Source organism: Hoplias malabaricus, chromosome 1 (genome assembly GCF_029633855.1).
Source record: "Hoplias malabaricus isolate fHopMal1 chromosome 1, fHopMal1.hap1, whole genome shotgun sequence".
NCBI classification, from domain to species: domain Eukaryota; kingdom Metazoa; phylum Chordata; class Actinopteri; order Characiformes; family Erythrinidae; genus Hoplias; species Hoplias malabaricus.
Window position 1 is genome coordinate 21,955,476 of NC_089800.1, and position 27,119 is coordinate 21,982,594.

The 27,119-nt window shown below is 39.2% G+C and overlaps 2 protein-coding genes across 5 annotated transcripts; one reads left to right on the top strand and one right to left on the bottom strand.

Annotated features, from left to right (window-relative positions):
• Positions 1-3,449, bottom strand: fkrp (fukutin related protein). Of its 4 annotated transcripts, none has more exons than XM_066655050.1 (2): positions 3,237-3,449; positions 1-2,277 (listed from the first exon to the last, which is right to left on the bottom strand). In XM_066655050.1, the coding sequence occupies exon 2, from the start codon at positions 1,965-1,967 to the stop codon at positions 366-368; it is 1,602 nt and encodes a 533-aa protein (XP_066511147.1). In that variant the 5' UTR covers positions 1,968-2,277; positions 3,237-3,449; the 3' UTR covers positions 1-365. The 4 variants fall into 4 exon arrangements, with proteins under 4 accessions (XP_066511147.1, XP_066511274.1, XP_066511217.1 ...); XM_066655177.1 differs by lacking the exon at positions 3,237-3,449 and adding an exon at positions 2,918-2,988; XM_066655120.1 differs by lacking the exon at positions 3,237-3,449 and adding an exon at positions 2,737-2,981.
• strn4 (striatin, calmodulin binding protein 4) lies at positions 3,102-27,119 on the top strand. Its single transcript, XM_066654882.1, has 18 exons — positions 3,102-3,572; positions 8,001-8,104; positions 9,452-9,528; positions 9,696-9,774; positions 9,863-10,048; positions 11,536-11,710; positions 12,150-12,306; positions 13,175-13,270; positions 15,999-16,117; positions 16,983-17,158; positions 17,907-17,954; positions 18,056-18,177; positions 18,744-18,911; positions 19,514-19,654; positions 20,675-20,773; positions 20,977-21,063; positions 22,795-22,996; positions 23,194-27,119. Exons 1-17 carry the CDS (start codon positions 3,261-3,263, stop codon positions 22,962-22,964), a joined length of 2,316 nt encoding a protein of 771 aa, XP_066510979.1. The 5' UTR covers positions 3,102-3,260; the 3' UTR covers positions 22,965-22,996; positions 23,194-27,119.

Here is a 27,119-nt window from a genome sequence, read left to right on the forward strand (position 1 = left end):
TTAATTTTATTATTTATCATGAATTTCAAATTACACTGGGTACTTTTGGGTCTGTTGTTTCATGTGTATTAAATTAATGGTTTTGACACGCTGATTAAAACATTCAGTGCACTAACCACTAGCAAAACATTGCTAAATACTGACTTCTCTCTTTACCCATGTGAAAGTAAAAAGATTTAAAAAAAAAAAAAACACCATCTGATTGCAGATAAAACAGATTATCTCTAAAAACCTAGTGGATCACTGCACCTTTTTGTGGCTTGTAAATATTCAGAAAGGACACCATTTTCATTTAAATATTGAAAAGTCTTCACAGCTGTTCTTTTAAGCGTAACGATTGACACACAAACCACACTGATCTGACCTCACAGTCGACTTCTATCTAGTCTTTTCTTGGCAGGGTTGGGATACTGGGGGTTCTCGATGACCCCCTCTCCAAACTTGAGCTCCAGGAAGGCACGGTGATTATTGGGCCCGTAGGCAGTGATGCCAGCAAACAGCATGGGCACCAAGGGTTGCAGAAAATGTTCAGGGAACTCCACATCCTGCTTGTGCTCAGTCCATGTATCCTTGGTCATAACTCCATTCCGTGGGTAGAACGGCCAGAGATCCACATGCAAGTGATTGGTCTCGCTGTACTGGACACGGTAAAAGTCTCCCTCTACTGCCCGTTCCCATACATAACCATTAGCATCAACCAGTGACCCTGAGTCCAGGCTTTTTAGGTACTCGCAGTTGGGCACGTCTTCCAGGTAGATACCCAAATCAACATCATAGTCCCAAGGAATAATGTCTTGATATCTTGCAGCTCCCAACAGACTCCCCCCCTCTAGCCAGTAGCGCACACCAGAACTTTCCAAGATGTTGATTACATACTTCGTAGTTTCTCTGAGGGCACGTAAGCAACATGGTGGGGTCCAGCGATCCAGGTAGAGGTACTCAGGTGTATCGTCATGCACTGTTCCAAAGCATCGTTGTGTCTCTTTTGAGCAGCCAAACCACTGGTCCCTTCCATCAGGCCATATCAAGTGCTTGAGGCCAAAGCTTTGCATGAGTTGTTTGGAAGCCTCCTTGATACGACTGTCTGCCTTCCACTGGTTGTGGGCCGAGGTGAAGAGAGGCCGATGGCTCGCAGAAAATAAGGGTCCTTCTAGCAGCTTGACCTTCCAGCCTCTCAGTGCAGTTTGTATAAACAATGAAGACAGCAATGGGCGCGCTAATGGGATGGACAGGTTGAACAGGTCTTCGGTGCGAATCAGGACTACAGCATCACCGTGCAGAGCTGTGCACACACTGCCGCTGCTCCCCAATGCGCCAAGAGAGTACGTTGCTGTCCAGTTCTTCAGGCTCACCTGTAAGTGCAGGCACTGAACAGCAGCACGGGTCAGCACTGGAGCTGCAACCAGCCGCACTGGCCCCCCTCCCTCACCTTCCAGCTCACGGATAAGCCTTTCAAGATGCTTACCATGCTCCAGTTCCACACCATCAGACACCAACAGCACAAACTCAGTCTGCACATAGAATTCTGGATGGTGCATTTGAGGAGGCTGTTCTGGGCTTGGGGTTAGCACCATCAAACGAGCATTCTCAGGCAGAGTCAGAGGAGGGTAAGGCAGGGTGTCTGCCACAACCAAGAATGGCACCTCTGGCCTCTGGTGCAAGAAAGATCGGGCCGAATCACTCACATAGTTCTCAAAATCTTCAAACTCGCGAAGGAGGACAGTCAATCGAGGACTTCGCATACTACCCATTAAGCCTCCTAATTTGTTGCCCCCTGTTATACTCCTAGCCACTGGACCACCCTCTGCCCCCAGGCCAGAGACAGAATAAGATATTTTCTTCAGTCCCTTTCCCTGTGTGCGCCGCTTCTCCATCATCTGCTGCTGTGCCCGGGATACAAAATACAGAATCAGCAAGTTCAGCAAAATTGCTCCCGTCAGCAAAGCTTGGCAGAAACTGATTCTCATTGTAACAACAAAGGTTTAGTATTTATTTTACAAACTGTCAGTGAAAGTTCTATGGCACATAGTGACTAAGAGTTGGATAAAGTGTTGTTTTCTTAAATCCAACATTATTACATGAACAGATAAAAAATGAAAAAAAAAAAAAACTCTTAGGGTTAGCCTTTCTTTTTAGACAGGTAAAGAGTGGGGTGGGGTGGTGAGAACAGCCCCATTTTCCCCTTGTGGTTCTATAGAATTCTTTCCAAACAAGAAGCTGCTGGACTATGGATTCCCATCTCAGTCTTGGTTCATGAAGGTATCTTCATTAGAAATACTGGGGATGAGCGGGGAGAGAAAGAGAGAATTGTTACATTTCATTAAACACAAAACTAAATGTATGATTACTAGCTTTAGAATTAAACAATCCAGTGTTAGAATAAAAAAATACTTTTAATAATTTACTGCTGAATATACAAAAACCTTTTTTATGTGTCTGAGTCAATAGAGTGGTTTGCATGCTCCACAGCATTGCAGTTAGACTAACTGAAAAGCATTTCTGATGCACTTTTAATTGTGCCAAGTGTAAAGGTTATACACTGCTGGTCCAGTTATAACGATATTCTAAATACGAGGAGACTAGCATAAAGATGTGGCGCTGTTTTTAAAGACCGCCATGTGGATATTGTATTTGTTTGTTTGTATTGTAGATAATTTAGCCTTTTTTTTTTTTTACTTCTGGCCAAAGTTGTTTTGGTTTTTAGCCGAGACAGAACAAAGCATTCAACCACTATACCTCTACATCCACAAAATTCAGAATGCTCTAAATAAAATATTTTTATCTCTAGGCTAAAGGTGTTCTATAGACGGCACTTAAGGAGCACTGCTTAAAACATGCACGAAATACGTGGCCGACGAAACAAGCGTCTTCGATAAACTAAGTCCATGCACTATAAACGGCGGTAACATAAATTTACGTCTTTAAATGTATGTCTTTTTATAACTGTAGCCGACTTCATCTCGTCTTGTGTTGTTTCGGAAATGAGCACGGGAAACTCGGCGGATATCACAATGTGGCAGGAAGCATCCTAAGGGCGCTTTACGACCAGAAATATAATGGATCCAATGGAGCAGCAGTCCTACGGTTGGAGAGGATCACTATTTGGCATCCCCGCTGTGTTTGGTTGCAGCTCTATCGAGTAAGAAAAAGGAAAAGGGAAAAGGCACGGATAGCGTGTGCTAAAAACGGAGTAGCAGCTAGCCTATTCTTTTCCGTCCCCGTCTGTCCTTCCTTACTTAAGCGACAGCTGGTACGCTGTAATGGAGGCGGAAAGATCCAGTGGGGTCGGCGGCGGAACACATCCGAACATCGCAGGAAGTGGAGTTGCTGGGAGAAATCCGAATGGACCGAAGACTGTGCTCGGTCCACAGACTACAGCAGCGACCGCGGCGGCATCATCATCAGCAGCAGCAGCAGCCACCGGGGCGATGCCTGGATCCTCCCAGCCACGAGAGCAGCAAGACGGTGAAACGGGCCTTTCACTGCCTGGGATTTTACACTTCATCCAGTATGAATGGGGACGCTTTCAGGCGGAAAAGTATCGATGGGAAGCCGAGCGGGACGAACTTAGGGTAACTTTATAACATGGTATCTTTCATTTGGAGTGTGGTAGACCAAAGGAATTTCGCAAAGAGCGGTAGTCTGACTTAAGACGGCAAAGACGTCCTGTGGCTTGTTTCTGCTTGTCTGGATTTGTCTGAACGCGTTTGTTGGTGCTTCCTGGTGAATTGTGTTTGTGTAGACCTGGCAGCATTTAATGTCTTTGTACCACTGTAAGACATAGAAGCAGTGGACCTTTAAAAAAATGCATCGAGGCTACACGAACTTGTTTACGGACTACCAACATTATTGTTGTTATGCATTATTAGGTCGGCATTTTCGTGACTCGCCTTGGTTTTGTTTGTAAAATCCTCTGTCTGTTCTATGGTGCTTCTATGTGATTTCTCACATATTTAACAAGCATGATGTATATTTTTTTACTCGAAAGTAAAACGTGTAGTTAAACGTTCCTCGTTAAATTGACGGGTAAAGCTTTGCTTCTTTCCTTTGAGACGTTCTTCGACGTGAAATAAACAAACTAAAGTGTAATACGATTTCAAATAAAGCCAAATTCGAGCACATATCGCGGGCAAGAAAAGGGTAGTTTCTAGCATGTGATTAGGAAGCGGTTTTAACTGCGTTTATAATTCTAAAGCCTGTAGAAAGAGGGCAGTGACGTAATGCACCCCGCAAGCGGAGTAGCTGTAGTAAATCAGGGCTACTTTTCCCCGCTCTTCTGTAAAACGTCTCGATGTCACGTTTTTTGTGACGCATTTGCTGAATACAACTTAGGCTGTTTTTAAAAGTTTCTTTCGAGTTGAAACCCTTTAGCCCGTAATTACATAATCATACTGCAAGTGTTCTGAAATAAACCAGCCCTGAGGCTCTAGTCAGGTCTTTCTCTTCTTAAGCTCTAGGGATGTAACGGTACAAAAGTGACGGTACGGTTCGCACCGCGTTTTGGACCTCACCTTTCAGCACAACGAGAAAGAAAACGAAAAAAGACTAACTTGGGGTTTATTTTCATTTAATTTGAACAACAGTTAGGGTGTCACAGTGGAGCAGCAGGTAGTGTCTCTGTCACAGCTCCAGGGTCCTGGAGGTTGTGGGTTCGAGTCCCGCTCCGGGTGACTGTCTGTGAGGAGTGTGGTGTGTTCTCCCTGTGTCCGCGTGGGTTTCCTCCGGGTGACTGTCTGTGAGGAGTGTGGTGTGTTCTCCCTGTGTCCGCGTGGGTTTCCTCCGGGTGACTGTCTGTGAGGAGTGTGGTGTGTTCTCCCTGTGTCCGCGTGGGTTTCCTCCGGGTGACTGTCTGTGAGGAGTGTGGTGTGTTCTCCCTGTGACTGCATGGGTTTTCTCCGGGTGACTGTCTGTGAGGAGTGTGGTGTGTTCTCCCTGTGTCCGTGTGGGTTTCCTCCGGGTGACTGTCTTTGAGGAGTGTGGTGTGTTCTCCCTGTGTCCGTGTGGGTTTCCTCCGGGTGACTGTCTGTGAGGAGTGTGGTGTGTTCTGCGTGGGTATCCTCCGGGTGCTCCGGTTTCCTCTCAGGCTTCAAAAACACACGTTGGTAGGTGGATTGTAGACTCAAAAGTGTCCGTAGGTTTGGTGTGTTCCTGCCTTGCGCACAATGATTCCGGTAATTGCCTCATAGCAGCAAAATATTTGAGAGGTACAGATTAAGCAAAGCCACAAGGAGCTAAGATAACATTAGTTTTATCTAAAGCAGAGCTGTAGTTCCCAGTGTTTTAGCTCTGACCTGCTGCTCTCAGCACCTCCTGTAGGAGGGACTGTGACTCCATTGGCTGCACTCTCAGTGATAAGACAGGTAATTCTGGCTGCCGATTGGTTAAATAAAGGTGACAACCAATGAAAACCGCGTACTCGGTTTAGGAGCCGTAGAGAATCTGCCCCTCGTTTCAGCTGAGAGAGAGAGAGCTGCGTGTTTCTGTCTCAAATATAAGTGTGACCTCAAAAATACGTAAAAAATCGAGTCCTATATCAGTTTAAAACAGAACACATCTTTTAGTGTCTAAATACAGGACGGTTACATATTTTACAGGACAATTGGCAACACTGTGCGTATTCTGCCAAGAAAGTAATACAGACCGACAGCCAACGACTATCTGGAGAGAGAAATAATGAAATAATTATTTTATTTATTGCAGGCTAAAGAACATTCATGGGGGCTACAGCCTCCCTAAAACCAGTCTAAAGAACGTCCATAACCACTGATCTAGTGCCATTTGCTCCTTTTTTTATTGCATGGTACCTACTCTACTCGACATGGCTCTACTATCCTCATCTCTCTGAATTCATGTGCGGATAAGCTATATTCAGTCCCAAAATATAGAAACAGCATGCAAATTCACAATGTGTAAACAGTGGTTGAGTTTAAGGCTTTGTTGTGGCTTCCAAAGCCCATGGTTCCGTTAGAGGTGGTGTTTTGATGTCACCATCCATGTTGCAACTTTAGTGGAAAATGAACCAAAAAGCGAGTAGAACTGAGAAGAGAAAAGAGCTGATCTAGTTCCTCCTGAGAAAGTTAATACAGCCTGAAGTGGCTTAACTCAAGGATCTGTCAAGTGTAAGTGTTAGCTGGTTCTGTGTGTTTATACACACATAAACACACCCTATAATGTCAACACACTCTCCTCATCCAGTCCACCACAAGTTGAAATAAGATGCTAAAACCAGATTGTCTGTGAAGTACTTGTTGAGTTCTACACTTATCAAATCCAAAGGTATGAACAGTGAGAGGTAAAAAATAAAGAGGCAGGAAGAAGGTCCTGTCTTCTGGGCTAGTGTGTTTCTGATCCATTGCTCTGATTTGCGGCTACACTTTAACCATTTCTCTGTTTACCTGCCTACTGCATCCAATTTGTAAAGCACACCCTGGCTATGATGATATTTAGCATGGACCTGCGCCATACACTTTATTGTTGGGTCCGATCACATCCTCACCAGAAACGAACCACACCGCAGTTGAAACAAACCACCTTGAGAGCAGGTGGTCTCGGTCCGATTGTTTTGGTCTGCATCCAAATGCGATTACTGCGTTCACACCTGCCCAAACAAACCGCACCAAGGGTGAAAACGAACCAGAGATTGATATAACTGGACTAAAAAGTTCAGATGTGAAAACACCTAAGATGGGAATAGGGCGCTGCTCCTTCACAGGGCATATCCCACGCGGACATGGGGAGAACACACCACACTCTTCACAGACAGTCACCGGGATGAAACCCACGCAGACACAGAGAGAACACACCACACTCCTCACAGACAGTCACCTGGAGGAAACCCACGCAGACACAGGGAGAACACACCACACTCCTCACAGACAGTCACCCGGAGGAAACCCAGGCAGACACAGGGAGAACACACCACACTCCTCACAGACAGTCACCCGGAGGAAACCCACGCAGACACAGGGAGAACACACCACACTCCTCACAGACAGTCATCCGGAGGAAACCCACGCAGACACAGGGAGAACACAACAAACTCCTCACAGACAGTCACCCGGAGGAAACCCATGCAGACACAGGGAGAACACACCACACTCCTCACAGACAGTCACTCGGAGCGGGACTCAAACACACAACCTCCAGGACCCTGGAGCTGTGACAGAGAAACTACCTGCTGCTCCACCGTGACGCCACCTAGACCCTACTGCTACAATTTAAATAAAGGAAATATTACACAAATTAACTAAGCCAGTACTGACAGTAATAAACTCCACTCTCTGCCTGGACTATGTACCAAAACTTTAAAAACACTCATTTGAGATGACCCAATAGACCCAGTGAGAATGTGTGCCACGAATAGGGGCCTTGTTTCAGGGTGTAAATGTCCAGTTCTCAGAGCCAACACTGAAAGGGCTGTTATCAGTGGAAGCTGAAAACACCAATGTATGTCAGTGTATGAGCAACCAACAGGTGACTTGCCTGTGTGTGAAGGTACCATTGAAGTTGAGGAAAATATGGTGATTTTAGAGAGACATACATTGCAGTCAAGGCCATATCTTTCCAGGGAAGTCCTTTGTTATTTCAGGGAGACAGGGCCAGTCCATATTCTGTTCCAACAACATACACAGCTTCATACACAAAGTATACTGTTGATTGGCCTGAGATTTACACACACATGATGGTGTGTTTCTCTGGGCAGTAGAGGGCATGAGTGGAGGACTAAACATTGTGTTGACTGGAAAATTGCTAGGTTTGGATATTCCTTTGGAGCTATTTTGAAGTTATTTTCATGGAGCTTTGTCAAACTTTGTTCAGCAGAAAATGGAAGATAATAATATGGCTTGTCAAGACAAATTATTGTTTAAGGCCCAAGCATTGAACTCAAAGTCAACAGAGACCTGTCTTTAAGATAAGTGGCAAAGATCTAAAAAATCTTATTTTATATTTATTTAATCTAAATATGTTCTTTCTGTTTCTCTCACTTTCTCTGGTTCCAGGCACAGGTAGCGTTCCTGCAGGGAGAGAGGAAAGGGCAGGAGAACATGAAGCAAGACCTGGTGAGGCGGATAAAAATGCTGGAATATGCCCTTAAACAAGAGAGGTGAGCCCTGATGAACCTTAGTTAAAGCCAGAAATGCCTCATGTGGCGCCCATATTAAACTTTACCTAAACACTAACTGTGTTTAAAAATGTTTTTTTGGGTCTCAGACCTGGACACCACACAAGGGTTTAGCCCATGTCCATATTCCCTATAATCCCACTTATTTTATTTAGCACATGTAATGTATAGATACTACACCTATTGGTCCCAGTGATCCATATGGAACCCCTTGTATTGCAGCGTGAGCAGAACCAAACATCTCATGGCTACCTGTGTTTTATTGAATGTGTCTGTAGATATCATAGAAACCTAGAATTGCAATATATTTAACCTTTTTAAGTTCAGAGAAACACTAAAGATCAACTCAATTCTTTCTACTTTTTGATCTGATCACAAAATCTCGAATGAAATAGCCCTTAAATTGGGTAGACCTTTCTGGACAAATGTGCAGGTCAATTGAAAGGGTGCAAAGTATATGTCTTTCAACATCTAGACACAGTAGGATATGATCTCTGAAACTCTTTTAAAGGTTTTCTGTTTACTGAAAGGTACTTTTAAGAGTAGTATAAGTATTTGCTTGTATTTAGCTATAAGAGAATTTGTGGCACCATATCCTGATGTTGAATGTTTAGTATAAGAAAATACGCCCTTGCATCCTCAAAGTGCTCTATCACACAAAGTGAAAGCATTTCCACTGTTCTCCGGCCAAATACTTAGATTTGTAAACATCAAGTGGATTCTAGGCTCGTGTAGTTGCTCCGAAACATCCAGTTCCATTGACAGTGATTTTTATGATAATTATACAAGATGTTTTTGTATAAATTAAAAAAGGTGGGTGAAGGTTAGCTGATGCACGTTTTGATGTACGTACTCTCACTTAGCTGCTGGTAAAATACAGTGAATTTAGATGTTTTTCTATATTTATTTATTAATATATTTATTGATTGAGGATGTCCTGATGGTTGTCTGTTCAGATTATTTTAGATTATTATACAATTTATATGTTGGATTCTTTTCAGATATTAAAAAGACTTTAAATTTTTCCACAAAATTTTACAAATTAACTAAAAAAAAATGCATTTTTGAAACTTTTGAAAAATAACTGATTACACTTAATTTAAAAAAAGGAAAATAATCTTTTACATTTAGCTTGGTAAATATTGAAATTCAATGTAAGATTAATAAAGCATACCAAAAAAACTTTTATTGTAAGATTTATTTTCATTGTTATAAGTCTTACAATAAATCTTACTATTTAAGATTTTGATGAGATTCTTTCCTTCTTTATTTCTCTCTCTCTTTCTTTCTTTCTGACATATTGTTTCGTATGATTTATTTCTTTCTTAGGGCCAAGTATCAAAAGCTGAAGACAGGCACTGATGAGACCTCTGGAGAAAAGAAGCCTGAAACTGAGAATGAACCAAGTAACACTCCTCTAACATATTTACCAAACATTGTCAGTGATTCAATGTTGGACCTAGGTTTTGTTGATTACTTGATGGTAACTAGTGAGGGTATGGGTTCTATGTTAATGATTAAGTACTACAGAATTGTCATAACCTAATTATTTGGCACTATCCTTTTTCCACAGTACCAAACGGGCCAGCAGAATCCGACAATGAAACAGCCAATCAAATGTCCTGGAAAGAGGGACGTCAGTTGTTGCGCAAGTCAGTACTCGCAGTCAAAAAAAAAAAAAAAAAAACACACTAAAAGGAATGTCTCTTGAACCTAAATAGGTACATTTGTGATTTACAGGTACCTGGAAGAAGTGGGATACTCTGACACCATCCTGGATATGCGTTCTAAGCGAGTGCGGTCTATGTTGGGTCGCAGCAGCCCAGAGGTGAATGGGTCCCCACCAAGTGAAGTTCTCCCTGAACCTCAATCCCATGATGGGGGAGAGTCACTGCTTGTACGCCAAATAGAAGAGCAGATCAAGAGGTGCACTAAAATCTTATTTGTGATCTACTACTGTACTAACAGCTAACCTGGAACCTGAACCCAGGGCCTTCGTGTCTCTAGAGGAATGCTCTTCCAAAAAGCAACAATAGGGATCTTGTTAAACCACTGTTATTTGAGACCATGTGAGAGAAGTTCCCAGTTGAATATTTATGTTGTAGCCCTCTGTAGTGATTAAGTAAACATTACTCTTTAATGATAATTTGACAAAATGACCTATATGTGGTTTTAAATCACACTGCTGAAATGGGCTTAAATTTTAGGAACATATATATACATTGTTTCTGTATATTCATCTAATGAACAGATCATTTTAACTAAATTTGCAGTAGACTGAACATTACGAGGGCCACTGTAACAAATTAAATGTAAATTTACATACTTCCCTTGGAGTAACTTGAGCAAAATCGGACTACAATTTTTTGGGTAATTATTTACATTGTTTATATGATTTATTTGATTAACATGGATCATGCCCCTGTGACTATTCACTAAACATTTGTATTGATTGGCCAGTGCTAAGCCTGTCAAATGCCTGCTTAAAGTTCTTATAATATAAGAACTCAAATATATAAACCACTCAAATATAAAGGTAGCTCAAATGCATGATTTTACATGTAAATTAGTTTGGGCTAGAAGTGACTGAGAAAGTGCTATATGAATTTTATAGCACTTCCATTTGAACAGTTGACACCAGATTTGCTGGGGCACCTCAAAATCCTGTGATGTACATTATTATGAAATTGTTTAGAAATAGGAATAGCATTCCTGATCTATCGACAGGTTTGTAAAATAATTTTAGCCCCAAAAAGGAGTTGTTTTTAAATATTCAGCTTTTTAAAAATATTTTTTTATTGACCTTCAGACTTTGAACCCTAATGTTATGGGGATGACCATGGCTTAGTTTTGCAAGACCACTGCAAATGGGATTGTCACATGTCACCAATACAAAAATGTATAGATTTGTTAATGTTACAGTGTTAAACAGTGCAACACAGCCATTCACAATAACCGTTCTGAACACAAGTTGATACGATTAGTTTGATGCAGTTGGCCTGTCTTATTGCCCACAAACAGATGCCCACAGGTAAAGAGGGGGAAAAAAAAACAGACACGAAAATAGAGAGAGGCACAGACAGGAAAAAATGACCAACATTATCTGGAAATAGAATGGGTCCTCCATGCATTCTTACATCAGTTATGGCACTATAGAGGTTTTCCTCTTCAGTGTTGTAAAGGAACATGTTACTTAACCTAGCAATACCCCTTGCAATAAAACAGCAATTGCCCACAGCAATAAAAATGAAAAGGAATAAATGATTTCATTTTCAACGAAGTATCATAGTAAATATTTTTAAAATATGCCCTATAATAATTCGACATTATATGGTTAATATCATTTTTGTGCTTTACTAATACATATTGTGAAATAATTTAAATATTTTCTATGGTTTTATTTTGATTTACAGGAATGCTGGGAAAGAAAACGCTAAAGAACGAACAGGTGTCTCAGTACTAGATAAAATTCCCTTCTTGCGGAGCTGTCAAGATGATGAAGAAGACAGTGATGAAGATGATGACTTTCAAGGCATTGCTACAGATTGTATTGATGGGCCACGCAAGAACAAGAAATCCCGGGGCAAGGTTAGGAATGCTACTATGAAGTTCCTACTCTCTCTTTCTCTCCCCTAAACCTACATCTGACTCTGTCACAGCTCCAGGAACCTGGAGGTTGTGGGTTCAAGTTCCACTCCGGGTGACTGTCTGTGAGGAGTGTGGTGTGTTCTCCCTGTGTCTGCGTGTGTCTCCTCTGGGTGACTGTCTGTGAGGAGTGTGGTGTGTTCTCCCTGTGTCTGCATGGGTTTCCTCCGGGTGCTCTGGTTTCCTCCCATGCTCCAAAAACACACGTTGGTGGATTTGCGACTCAAAAGTGTCCGTAGGTGTGAGTGTGTGAGTGAATGGTACCCGCCTGGCACCCAGTGTTTCCGGGTAGGCACCGGACCCACCGCGACCCTGAATTGGATAAGCTGTTACGTTACAGACAATGAAAATTACATGATATATATAATTTGTATTTTTTTAGATGAGTGGTGAGCCCATGACCTCAGATCTTGACCCTGAAGATGATGATGATGAAGATGACTCAGAAGATGCACTTAGTGAGTTTGATTTCCTGGGCTCAGGAGAAGAGGGTGAGGGAGCAGGAGAGGCACGCATCTCAGGAGATGGACGCGAGTTAGGTACGGAAGATGGGTTACAAGATCTAATGAAGTGCAGCGCATAAGCATTTCTTTGTTTATTTCTGGCACTTGGAATTATAAAATGAAACAATTAATTTTTTTACAATTATTATATATAAATAAAATAAATACAGTAAAATAAAAGGATTTTTTTCTCTAAAAAGTAGTAGAGTAGTAAGTGAGTGAAGACCAAAGTGTGTTTCCAAATGTTTTCTTTATTTTATGGATTTCTTAAATTAACAGCACTCTTTATTTAATGTAATGAAGTATTCATTAATTGTGAAATATAGAAATTGGATGATAACGTCTTTATAATACTGGTTAAACCAACACACTGACAAACAGAATATCACTACATACTGTATTAATGTTATATGGTTTATTCAAATATTAGAAGTAATTTTTTCTGAGCAAATAAACTTTTACTGCTCTGATAAATGGCTTTTTTAAAATGTAAATTTCTTAGGAACCTGCAATTTTTGCTCTGTTCTGATATGAGTAAAATTTATTATAATTATATTTTTCAGTATTTATTTATTGTAGTTGTGTGTATTGTTTGCTGTGTGGGATGCTCTTCTGAAAAGTTCCACCCTATTTTTCTTTTTCATTTGAATATTTTAATGTTTTCCTGTTGTTTCCACTTTGCACTTTTGAACAGCATTCCATATAGAAGTAATTGAATGACTGGACTATAATAATAACTATGCTTATTTTTAGCTGCTGTTATTCTCCTTTGAACTGACTTACGAAGTTAAACACCAGAAGAAGGACAAAAGTGCAGAAAGAAATAGATTGAAGTAATTGTGTAACTTTCAGTTGAAGGCAGTGAGTGCTAATATTTTGTCTTTTTTTTTCTGCATGAAATAAGAAAACCGCAGGAACAAGTTGCAAGGCATGATGTCCGATTTCCCTCCAAAGTCCTCCCCGCCTTCCACCGTTCCTCCTCAGTGTCGCTCTGGAGAAGGTAAACTCCTTCCATTTTCGTCCTCCTCTTAATGTATGTCCTTAGTCACTAGAGTCAATATGTACAGTTGCATATCGTCCACATAACTGTGGAAATTGACAGCGTTCACTTAAACCTCTACCCAGTGGCAGCACGAATTATGTGAACAATAACGAACCTAAAACAGAAGCTTGTGACACTCAGTATTCAAGTTTGAGGGGAACCCATCCTCAGTCTGGAGCCAGTGAATAGTGTATAGTCAAAGCCCGGTCTCAGTCTCAACTGAAGAAATGAACTAGACACATTTGGCACATGCAGAAGGCTACATGATGGATGGACAAGAACCCACAAATCTTGATGTACGTTCTAGGGGACATGTTGGTGCTGTCTCACTGTAAAAGCCAAATGGACAACAGCCAGACAAGGACACCTCACATGGACAGTCTTTCCCCAGCATCAGATCAGACACAGGATGGGCAGGTGTTCTGTAGGTAGTGAGGGAGAGTTAGAAAGGTAGCACAGACATGAGGGCTCCCAGAGATATGTGTCCCACTGCCCTACATTCAACATACCCGAATGCCCATGTGAGAGCAACGAACCTCAGCACCAGCATTTCAGATGAACCCAACTCTATACTTAGAAAAGCCAACTCTCTAAACTTAGAACCCAACAAGTTTTAAAAATATAAGATTGCAAAAAACAAGGATTGTGAATCTAGACCAGAGGTCAACCATCAGGCCTCTCAGGAAATGTAAACTTCCACAAAGTGATGGAACGCAGCGTTTCACTGGACAAGGCCTGCTGAACTGCTCTCTGACCCATTTATCTACAAGACATCACTGTTTAACTTTACACCAAAACAGGCCAAATCTCTGCTTGATTAATCCACATCACCAGAGTGCATTTTTTTACTACATGTGCATCTCAATAAATTAAAATATAGTCAAAAACTTAATTTATTATTAATATCCATGATGGGCACAAAGGAACGAGTCAAAGTGTGTCCCAGTTCTACACGTAGACTCCTTGATCACATGAACACTGAGCGAATAGGTGGCCACAATGAGTTTCTCCCGGTGGGATGCTGGGCATATTCTCGGCGATTGGTTGAGGAAATGAGAATTACTGCTCTTTGCGTTGAGAGGGGCCAGTTGGAACGGGTCAAGCATTAAATACAGGTGCATCCTGGTTACCACCTGTTGGAGGTATACCAAGCACGGCCAACTGGAAATAGGCCATGGTGTAAACCCAGGACTGTGTTACATCTTCCTGCTGACTGGGAAGGCTTTGGAATCCCCTAGGAGGAGCTTTTGGAAATTGAATGATGATGATGATGATGTCTATTTTTACTGAGCCATGATTTGTTTGGAAGTTATTCCAACGAAATCTGAAAAAAAATAAAGGATTTATTTTGAGTGATAGTAAATGGGTAGTGAGGCTGAGGTTAATTGTTCGCCATTTCAGAATGGAACAGAACTTAAAGGTGATTTGCTGACGTCAAGTTTGGATATAATAGGTTTACAGATCACAAGGGCTGTTTTGTTTGGTTGAGCTGGGCGTTATATTTTTCCACAATGCCAAACAGCAAAGGAGTGCCGTATCCACTAATATTAAAGTCCCTGGCACAACAGACCCAACATTCAACACACCAAAGACACCCATGCACGGCACAATGGGGTGAGGCTCTAGATTAAATGAATAAGCCTTGATAACAATAAGTGAATGTGGGTGTGTACTGTTAGACTAGTAATGAGCTTTGTGATTAATTGTATGTACACTGTACATGTGGGATGAGAAAATGTATAATGTCCTTCAAAGGAGCAACCAGGGATTGTATTACAAATAGCAATTATACTGATGTTACTGGGCCGCTTCACTTTCGAGGTGTTTATAGCAACCCCTAGAGTGGTGGAAGAGAATTCATCTCCGTTTGACAGAAATTTGACTATTATAGTTTTTCTAGTCAATGTTTATCTTTAAAAAAAAGTTTGCTTTTAGTTTCTTGCTGAGACGCATCAAAAAAAGATGGCTAATGGACTTCCGCTTCATTGATTAATATCAGTACAGGACCTGTTTATTTCTAACTCTCATGGGTGAATTAAATACTTGCTCATTAAATAGTGTAAAAAGTAAAAGTAAAGTTTGAAGTTGGATCTTTGGGTAAAAGAATATTATTTAAAGAAAGCCACTGGCAAATAAAAAGATACTTCAGATTCGTTATTGGAAATAATCAGTGCAATATCAGTCTCCCATATCTAGTGGATGCAAAAGAACAGAGTAAATAAAGTTTTACAACATAATAATTAAGAAAAAAAACAGCACTGAACGGTACAACTTTGGTGCTAACTGAATTTGCATAAAGTTGATGATCTGAGTCTGGAGGAGCCCAGGGGGTGCACCACTGTAATGGGGAATAAAATGATGTGTGAAAATAATTCTAAATTCCCTGTAGGCTTTAAATAAACATTGTATGTGACACAAGTCACACATTTTTTTTTTAAACTTTATATTCTGGTCTTAAAAACAACAAACAACTGCTTTATTACATAAACTTAAAGGAACACTAGGTAAGATTTGGGTTTTTGCTCCCATGTAGACACGTAGTTTCTGCAGTGCTGAGCCCAGAGTAGCAACAACAGAGGCTCTTTTCTACCTATTGAAGCTCAGCCATGCATCGCAATGATTCTGAAGCTGTAATTGTGAGGTACTATCATGTTCCTTTTGTGTAATTGCTGTTTCTGCATTTTAGGTGGCAACCTGGGTTTTTCTTCTGATGTATTCATACTGGATGCAGTTGGAGGAGGGGACATAAGCCTTGGGGAGTTGGCTGACCTTACTGTTGCTAATGACAATGAGCTCATTAATGATGTAAGTGTGTGTACATCTATATCACCCTTCTGACTAAGTTGTTTCTACCAAGTAATTTAATGGGACTAGCTGTTGTCTACGATTATAGAGTGGAACATCACTGGGATTTTTAACAATACACACAACATTCTGCTTTACAGATATGGTTTAATAAAAGGTAATTATGCGCACCAAAATGATCAAAGCCGAGGGCATTTTAGAGGGGCACTCTTTAACATCAGCAGACACCCAGCTACATGTTACACATTATCTAGCCTGCAGTAACATATACCTACACAAAGGAGCAAGCTCATGCTAAAGTGCAGGTAAATATTTGTGTTGCTTGGGAACACTCCGATCCCAACCCATATGCAGAACTGACTGTGTTGGCAAATAAACTAGATATTAAATAAATATATGGATTATATTGTATTAATGAATAATACATTAAATATGAAATATAATAATCTGTTGTTAATTGTTAATCTTGGCCTAATGGCGTTTGTAGAACACCTGAGTAAGTGCTGCTGCATTTGTCAGGCTGTGATTTTCTTTGGAACTTGACCTGCCGCCTCCAGATAAAGTATATCATCACTGTCTCTCAAAATAGTCACTTTACAGGAGAAGGGAAAAACCTTCTTAACATTCAGCTGAAGTCATTGTAAAATGATTTAATTACAAGTAATTTCCAAGCATTTCTATTGGTCCATTTATCACGGATGCTGTATTAAACTAAAAATCCACAAAAATGGAGATACTTGTTTTTAGTTGAAGAGCGATGATCTGTAATATTTATATTTTATAGATATATGACATTTATTTGTGTGTGATGAATACATTGTTGTTTTCTCATTTCTCATTCTCCCTCTGGCCTACTCTTTCACAGCTGCAGGACAGTCGCGAGGAATTTAAAAAGGCCTGGAATCCACGGTTTATGCTGCGAAGCCATTTTGATGCTATTCGATCACTGAAATTTCACCCTAGTCAGGCTGTGCTCTTGACTGCTTCGGAGGATGGCACACTGAAACTTTGGAACCTGAACAAGGCCATGCACTCGAAAAAGTGAGTGCTGCTTATTGTTCTGCGTTTGTGTGACTTATGAATGCAGCATTTTCATCTAAGACATGCAGCGCAGTGCTTCCTAGGCTGTACAGAAAGAAAGAAATGCCTTGAATTAGAATCAATACAAAACAAATTCTGAGCTCTGGTAAGATGTGCTTTATTGGTGATTTATTGACACATCACAAGTGAAAGGCAGGGAGGCCACTCAAAAACTTTAGGGAGCCCTGCTTGAGCTGATTTTATTGTTAAACTGTTCTTTTTCCAATTGCTTTGGAGTTCTTATTATAGTTTTTTGCATGTTTATCTGTACTTTTATTTGATTCTATCTTATTTGAGTCACTTGACAAGCGTTCCTGTTTTTATTCCATGTTAAAGGAACACTATATGATACTGTCATCTTTTAAATTACAGCTTCAGAATTGTTGTAATGTTTCACTGAGCTGTAAAAGACAGAATAGAGCCTCTGTCATTGATAATCCTGGTTCAGGACTACAGAAACTGCACTATGTACATTTTGGAGGAGGGTTGGAAACAAACCCCGTCCCTTTCCCTTCCCATTGATGTCAGTACATTACTTAAAAAAATAAATTACACAAGGGGGAGCCCTAGGAACAAAAAAAAAAACATATCTCACCTAGAATTCCTTTAAGGGATATTTTGGAGTTTATTCTCTTAGGATCTGTCCTTTTGAATAATTAAAATAACATGTATTTACAGTATTTTTTGTATTCATTTAATTTAATTCCAGGAATGCAGCACTGGACATTGAGCCTATTTACACTTTCCGAGCACACAGGTGAGTTTGAGAGTCGTGGGTAAGCAATGCATTAACAACGACTGGATTAGAGTAAACTTGAGGTTCCTATAAATATTATATATTTGTGTCTGTGCAAATAGTGGAGCTGTCCTCTCTTTAACCATGGGGATGGAAGGGGAGACCTGCTACAGTGGAGGTCTGGATGGAAGAGTGCGTTGTTGGAAAATTCCAGACCTTAATGTTGACCCTTACGACAATTACGGCAAGTGTTCTGAATTTTTGAAGTCGTGTAGCCCTCTAACCATGATATTACTAAAAGATGTTAATCTGACACACACACACTGCTAAAAGGAATAACATTTCCAAAATTGTAGCCAAAAACAATAATAATACCACTTTTATACAACAGATGATTCATATGCAGAGTAGATAATAAATGTGTAAAGGAAATATTTAAAATGTTTATTGCTGCTTAAAATATTATAAAGAAGATTTTAAATTGTTTAACATTTGTTTATCTTGAAGTGTAATTTAGACAGTAAATAACAAAATATATTGATCTGATATTAAAAACCTCTTATTATATTCATATCTCTATTCATATTTTGAAATATTTAATAAAACCTGCAAAAAGTACATTTCTAGATGCTCTTTTGATATTTAAATAAAATGCATCTTACTCGTAAGAGTATTTTGCTAAATTTCTGAGGATTAATAACCTTAATACACAGATTTTTGTAGAGCGCATTAGGTTCGTTTTTGCTAGTCTGGATATGCTGTGTTTATCTCTGTGTTCTGTGTTTTTTTTTTTTTTCATGCATAATGCAGACCCAGGTGTGGAGAGTAGCGTGCTGGTAGGACATGAGGATTCAGTGTGGGATCTTGCATATTCCTCCGCCCTGAATCGCCTGGCCTCCTGCTCAGCAGATGGCACAGTGCGTATTTGGGACCCCCAGAGTTCAAATCCTTGCTTGTCTGTTTTCAACAAACAGAAGGGTGAGTGTGTAACCAGTGACATAACAATTAAAAATCAATAACCTAATAGTTCTCTCATTTGCAGGGTTGACATTTCCAGTCTTGACCGGAATCATTTTTCAGTGTAAAATCATTTTTATTTGAAGTGTTTGTTTTTATGCAGCAGGGGGAAGTCACATGCCGTTATTCACTATTTTCTGAGCAGAAACATTCCTTAAACACAGCAGAAGTTACAATATCCTCCACAGTGTGCTCTCACTATACTTCTACACTATTTAAGGTGGAATGGAACATTTGAATACGCAGTTGTGGGTTGACTACAAATGCAGGTGCCACATTTAAAATAAGCCTTGCATTTCAGACTTCTAAATTAAATGATGATGAATACACAAGAAAACAACCACTGCTTGATTCGCCATAGGCTTGTTTTGTTTAAGAATCTTTGTAATAGAACCTTTTGGGCGGTGCCAAGTACTCACAACGGAGCTCCCAGAAGGCACCAGGCCCCACCCCCAGTTCAGTTTAGGGTTTCATGTGGAATTTTGCAGCTTAATTAATGTTAAATTTCAGTTACATCCTAAACATACGTTTGTTAAGACTTTAATCTGGAAAATCTTTCTTAGAACATGGCACTCCCACATCCATTGCTTTCGTGAATGCTGACCTCTCCCAGGCAGTGGTGTCTTTTGATGGAGGTGAGACTGTCCTCTACGACCTCAACAAAGAACAAAGCATCATGACTCTGGAGACTCAGACTAAGGATGGTAAGCAAAATGGACTGAATATTAAATTAAATACTTAAAACGTCCTGAATACCATAATTCTTCAAGTGTCCTCCAACTTTGCTCCTGCTCCAATGTGTGTACAGCGTGTCTGAAATCAGGAAGTCTGTTCTTGGACAGAAAGCTAGAAATGGTTTAGAGAAAACCCTTAAATAATCAATGTCAATGAATATATTTACATTATGATAATCCAAATGTGATTATTGAATGTTGACTGAAATTATGGCCTCAGTTTTGTGAAATTTAAATTCAGTGGTATTACATTGCCATTTTATTTATTTATTTATTATTATTATATATTTTTACATTTTTTAAATAATTTGCTTTCAAATTGCATGCAGTTGTTGTCTTCAATCCACAAAAGATGACTGACCTTTTTATGAATTTTGGAGTAAAACAGTCGATTGCTGGTCAAAATGGATTTTTAAAAAATGTTTGTTTTTATTGAACTTATTCCTACAGCATCAATGTTTGTATTTAATGGATATTTATAGCAGATTCATTTTTCCTTTTACTGTGTCTGTAATTCTTCAGGAAAAAAAAGATTTAAAAAATCTGATTTATTGCATGCTGATTTAGTGCAGGCTTTTACTTGATGAATTTCATTAAAAAGCTATTCAATAGACTAAAATAAACAGAATTTGAAAATTGAAATATGTTTCATGAACCTACATTATTTCCAGCATATAGGCCTAAGATAGAAAGATAATCCTTTATTAATCCCACAGCAGGGCACACTGCAATGTTCCAGCAGCAAAGAGGATAGTTCAAACAGCATCTGAAGCATTGTATATATCTGTCCTTGTATATCCTTCTATATGCACGTTTCTCTGTTGGGGAATTAATTTATTTATTATATATGACAATTTTTCATTAGATAATCAGTGTTATTCAGTTGGATTGGGTGTTATGGTTCATCTGTAAAGACTCTTACATTTACCTTTCTTTGGCCATTGAAGTGTTTTATATCAAAGCAGGTATGTGTCCATTTTCCTAATGCAGGCAGTGAGCTGATAAACTGCGTGGTCAGCCATCCGTCTCAACCTATCTCCATCACTGCCCATGAAAACCGCACCATCCGCTTCATGGACAACAAGACAGGTGTGTATGTGCATCTGTAAACAGGCTTAAAAGCCTTTTGATTCACCTGTGTTTAATTAAGTGGACTGTAGCTCTTGGTTAACTATTGATCAAAAATGCTCATAATTATGAAGAAATGATAATTGATCAAATGTAATTTGTTTATTTAATCTGTATTTCTTTCTTTGGTATTGTATTTATTCCGTCCTCCTCTTTTCCTGCAGGGAAAGTGATTCACTCTATGGTGGCTCACCTGGATGCAGTAACTTGCCTCACCACAGACCCTAAAGGCACTTACCTCGTCTCCGGCAGTAAGTTCCCTCATAACCTCTTCCATAGTTTTAAGAGTGGAGAACATAATACGGTAAATATTACAGAAATGGGTACTTGCTGTTTCACTGTGAAATGTAGGTTAATGTAAGGCAGGTATTAAAACAATTAACTACTTCTTTGATCATCCAAGGCCCAATATTCATCTTAATGCAACATCAGTGTCTTAAGATGAAGACTATAGAAACCAGGCGTGTCAGACAGAAAAACAAACAACAAAAAAGGAGATTAAATGTGTCACTCCATGATTGTCATTAATCACAAAAACATTATTTGCTCATATTTTACTTTAAAGTAAGAAATAAACAAAATAAGTGCATTTATTGTCAAAGACGTGGACAAAATGAGCTTCATCCAAAAGTGTTACTATAAGAAACCCCGGAACGTAGAGTGGTTCTTTTACAAAAAATAATACAATACACTGAAATACTGATGGACACAGTACAGACATTTAATCCCACATACAGTAACAGTATAAAGAAATGTAAGAGTCTCTGCAGTGAGTTTCCTTGTAACGTGAATGTACTTTATAACTTTGTGTATATATTAACTAGTATTCAGAGTAAAATACATTAAATAGAACAGTTAAAACTTTATCACATGAGCTATGACATCCATAAAAAAAAAAAACCTATTTTCAGAAAAGTTTGGACATGTTAAGAAATGCACTGAAAATGAGACTTGTTGAACTCTCATATTTTTTAAATTTTGAATTTGATGCCTGCAGCACACTTAAGTTACAGCATTTTCACCAGAGGCTCATATTTCTCAAACAGAGCATTCTACACTGTAAGATCTACTGTAATTGATGATTCATGAAATTCAGAGGAGTTTCAGGCCGTGTAGATTAAATCCAGACCCAATGCTGAATGAGTGTGACTTTCTAGCCCTCAGACAGCACCATACCGTCATGATATTCTGTGTTATAGTAACACAGGATTGGGAATGCTTTGGAAAATCATACTCCTATAAAACAGAGTTTATGAAAAAAAAAAGAAAGGTAAATGATCACAAGTTATTTATGGAAGTGTAATTGATAAACACTTTTGGATGGGTTTAGGTGGCAAGACAGAGTTCTCTAGGTCCAAGCTCATCTCTGATGGTTTGAAAGACAGTGGACACCTGCTCTGGTCAGCTTAATTTTGGGGAACAGGATATTTGATTTGGGTACAAAGGACTCAAAGGGACAATCCAGTCCTTTATCAGTTTCTCACAGAGTTCTCGCAGTTTCTCACAGATTAATGACCCTCGGCCCATCTTTGCTACTGAGAGACTCTGTAAAATGCTCCTTTTATACCCAGTCATGTGATTAATATGCAAATTGCTCCTGCAGCTGTGTGTGTGTGTGTGTGTGTGTGTGTGTGTGTGTGTGTGTGTGTGTGTGTGTGTGTGTGTGTGTGTGTGTGTGTGTGTGTGTGTGTGTGTGTGTGTGAGATTATATAACAGCACTTAATTTTCAGTCTTGTGGCAAAGAGATGCATTGCTGCCATCAAGTTTTAAATGAGTTAATATTTTTTCATTAAATGGTAGACTGTCTCACTTTCAATACTTGGGTTGTACATGTCAAAGATAATGAAAAAAATCATTAATCCTTGTTTTGTTTTGTTGTTATTTTAACAAAAAAAATTCCTTGACAATATCCTAAGATTTCCCTGGATGCCCCCATTTACATCTTTGTCTTCCTACCCCACTCCCCCATAAACATCTTACAGGTCATGACTGCTCAGTTCGCTTGTGGATGCTGGATAATCGGACGTGTGTTCAAGAGATCACAGCCCATAGGAAGAAGCATGATGAGGCCATCCACGATGTGGCATTCCACCCCTCACAGCCTTTTATTGCCAGCGCTGGAGCTGATGCTCTTGCTAAAATTTTTGTCTGAGTACTCGATCCTGGCTCTTTCTCATCTTATTGGTTAGCGCTCATAGTTTTTTCTTAAATGCATGTTAGCTTCTTTGGATAAGCAGTGTTTTGGAAAAAGAAGAGAGAGGTTTTATTCAAGTAAAATGAATGTTGGATTGGGTCATTTGCCTGAATGACTATCTGTGAGATTGTATTTTACAAATCTCTCTCTGGCTTGTTGCATCACACCTCTGCGTCTGTCTTTTCAGGTGATACATCTTTATTGGGCCTGAAGTGTGAAACGAAAGGTCGACTGAACCACACATACATTACATTCACACAGAGGAAACAGCACATCGATGCCTTTGTGATTGGCATTGGACTTCATTCCTCATATTTGATGCCTCACGCACTGCGATAGGATTTGTTTTTGGGATAAAAACAGTTTTTAATTCATTGATTTTTATTTTTTATTTTATAAGCCAAATCCTAAAAACGCTTGGTTTGTATGTGAGATGCTAATAAGTAAATCTGTTTAACTTAATTAAAAAAAAAAAAAAAGAGGATGGTGTCAACCAATTGAAATGTATAATATGTTGTAAGTATAAGCTCACTGCAAAATTGATACCTGCAACACATTCCATAAAGACTGGGACAGAATTTTGATTTCCACCAAACACTTAATGATCATGAGGAGACTAGCAGCAGCCGTTGATCCAGTTTTGAAAGCGGAAATTGTTCGTTACACTTCCATTGTAGACATTTTCAAATGAACAACTGTCCTGAACTTTTTTGTCAGTATTTTGTACAGTTTTCGGTGACAGATCTGGAGGCTTGGAAGGACAGACTAACAGCTGCACACCTATAACACAGCCATGCTGTTGTAATGTGTAAAATGTGGCTTGGTGCAGTCATACTGGAGTAAAAATGTACTTCTATGGACAAAGGGGTTCATCAAAAACAGAATATCAAAATATTTCAGAGTTAAGGGCGCCCAGGCACTAATATACTCTGTAATTATAACAAAGTTTAGACTTTCCCCATCCTCCCTGTGAAGGTATATGAGGCATGGGGTAGAGTCAGGGCCCTCGCTGGACGAGTTGTAATTCCTGACTGGCTTCGAAAGACCTGTGGATGTGCAAGAGGAATCTTCGGGGAGTTGCCCGGGTAATTTGCTTGCTCTGTTGTCACTGTGACGCTCAACTGGAGTGAGTGAATAAAGAAAACACAGATGAGATGGTAACTATATGGATGGTCCTATTCTCATTTGGGCAGGGGAACATGGAAAATTATGGTGTCCATTATTTTTGTGAATAATCTGAAATTTGACTCGCAACAGTCCATGTTTCCACTGTGCGTCTGTTAATGTGTGATTACCTTTAGCTCAGAGAAGTCAGTAGCACTTTTTTTACCTATGGCTTCTGCTTTGTCTATGCAGCAACACCGTGTGGCTGTGGATAATATTTTGTCAGTGTTTCAGAGCCCATTGGGCAACATCAATGTAGAAGTATTGTTTTTAATGCAGTTGCGTCTGAGGGATGAAAGGTTATAAGAATTATGGTGGGAGGGTTATGCTTAACTTTTACATACAGGTTTCTCTGGGTTCTCTGAATCATTTGATGATATAATGTACATGAGGAACGGAGTGTTTGCTAATGCAGTTTTTCACGGTGAGCCTCGACCACTTGCTCATTAAGGACGAAGCCTTTCTTGGATGCCTCATTCTTATTTGAACAGAAAGTTTGTCGTATGTTGATGTTTTTAGGTCAATTTATAAAATTCCTGGTCTTAAATTGACCCAACCTTTTTTGAATGTGTTGCAAGCATTGATGTAGGAATGAGTGTACATGTGTGTGTGTGTGTGTGTTTTTTTATTTTTTTTGTATAGGTCAAAATGGATTTACAAATCACTGCTTTTATATGCATTTCACATACTGTCCCAGTGTTTTTTGGGAGTTTGCACAAGTACTATATTGTTTTCAGCCTATGTAGTGTGTTGAGGAGATGTTTCATTCTGTTTAGCAATGGACACATTTTCATGCTAAAAGGATTGTTTTCAGTTTGATGGCACCTCCTAAGTTTTGAATATTGAATGTAAATGTAGTGTAAATTTAAATATTCACACAAGAACCACTTATTGCCTGTTCACATGGGCACACGATGCATTTCATTCCAAAGACTGCTGTAGGGGATTTTTAAAGCATTTACTTGCCACTTTTTCAGCAGTAGACTACAGTCTTAGCTTTAACGTTAGCCTCATACCTGCTTACAAAAAGCCTTAGATTTTACTTCCGCTCCTTTATCTCTACCATTTAAATCAACTGCGTTTTTCTGTGTGTGCTTTTTTGAGCAGGAGACTGTCGACATTTTTCTGGTTGCCTCGTCAACATTCATTTCCACACCTCGAGTAGTGGTCTATTAATCACTGACTCACTGTTTTGTATTAGTAACTAAAGGAACTTTGCATTGCAAATACTTGTAGACTGGGCAAGTGCAAGGAATATTTTATGTACACAACGAGGCTCTATCTCAAAATGCGCTGTATATAGCCCACTGTCTCAAATCTTGGTGCTAAGCTCTTCGGAATCAGGGAACTGTTGGCGTAAGCTAATGGAAAATACTCATTCTTAATATAAGCCTGCCGCTGCCAAGTTGTACTACCCACCAGACAGTTTCCTGCTACTTCAGAATAACTCTAGTAACGTTTAAAAACAATCTGCAATTTACAGTTTTAGTTTGTTTGATTTGTGTGTTTTTTCTTTGTCTTAGTGTTTGAGGGATAGAACCAAATTGAAAGATAGGTGCCATATGTATCTTGAAAGAAATTCATATTGGAGAAATATGATTCTTTGGCATTTGCCACAAGATGACTTTTGACTTCAGGGTAAACCCTTCAATTAAAAAAAGAAAAGTATTAATTGACATTATTTTTATCTTGAGGTTACGGTTTTTCTACAAGTTATTTATTTGTAAATTGTGAGTGTAATTGATAAACACATTGTGACTAATTTTGACAAGATTAGAGAGGAACATTGATAGGATGACGGCGTGGAAAGGCCCCAAATATTTAATTTTCCAAAATATAAGTCTGGAAAAAATGACAAAGACAATATAATGCCTAGTAGTCATAGCCCAAGGCAGTAGGTATGAACAGCATCTTAAAAAGTGCGGACATTTTCCCAGGGTGTGGGGGTTTCTCTAAGCCACTTTCAGAAAAAAGCTAAGTATCTATCAGTTACTTGGCACCTTTTATTCAGACCTCTGTCCTGGAATGAAGTGTTCCCATTAGCTGAGGAGGGACAAGATACAAATTCACTTTCAAAAACAAGCAAGAAAACAAGGAATCAGTTTGTCTTTGTTGACTGTAATTAAAAGTTGTTGGTCAACAGAGTAAGTGCACAACTGCAGACATATTGGGAGTAAGATTATCTTCCCTAGCTGCTGCTGCTTCCTTACGGGGAAGGACTTGTATCTTCACACTAAGAGTTAATTTCATGCTACACTACATTTGTAAGTCTACAGGGTTTATATGGTTTCCAATAAATAATCTTAAAGTTTTCTCTCATAGATTGTATAATTCCTGGGTCAGTGCATTTTTATGAGCCCCTTTTCCTCCTAATTAAACCTCAAACGTGCATTTTTAAATTAAGCTATCACATTCCAAACCAACTCATCATTAGCAGAAAACCAAGATTATAAAGTGTAGCTGCCATTACATGATGTAAATGTCTGCCATTTTTCTATCGTTGTAAATTCTCTTTAATAATGTCATTGTTATTATTATGACTGCATTTATTAAGGTGTAAGAAGACAATACTGGACATGAACTATACTTGCTATCCTTAGAACTTGCTTGTGATTGAGAAATGCGGTGTAAAGGGGTTGGTTGGGGATTTTTAGTAACGTCTGGAGTTATGAGTTATGGAACAAGATGGACAACATCAAAAGCTAACGTAAAAAAATGTTTTTAAAACTGCAACTTATCACTATGTGATATTTTGTATATCAAAATAAACTGCTTTCAAACATCCTCTAACTCCAAGGGATAGCAGACCTGTCTTTTATTTATTTTGTTATGCAAATTAACTGCATTCTGTCTTGATTAACAATTGCATAGACCCCCAATTCTTTGATTATTATTTTTTTTTTAAGGTCTTGCATTTTATGTCATTTGGAATGATAAAATAAAGGTTTT

Bases quoted from the DNA above. Each gene is read 5' to 3' on its own strand.
- fkrp (XM_066655050.1), bottom strand. From the start codon at position 1,967: ATGAGAATCAGTTTCTGCCAAGCTTTGCTGACGGGAGCAATTTTGCTG.
- strn4 (XM_066654882.1), top strand. From the start codon at position 3,261: ATGGAGGCGGAAAGATCCAGTGGGGTCGGCGGCGGAACACATCCGAAC. The intron at 8,105-9,451 runs GTGAGCCCTGAT...TTTCTTTCTTAG, and splicing joins TATGCCCTTAAACAAGAGAG to GGCCAAGTATCAAAAGCTGA. The intron at 9,529-9,695 runs GTAACACTCCTC...CTTTTTCCACAG, and splicing joins TGAAACTGAGAATGAACCAA to TACCAAACGGGCCAGCAGAA.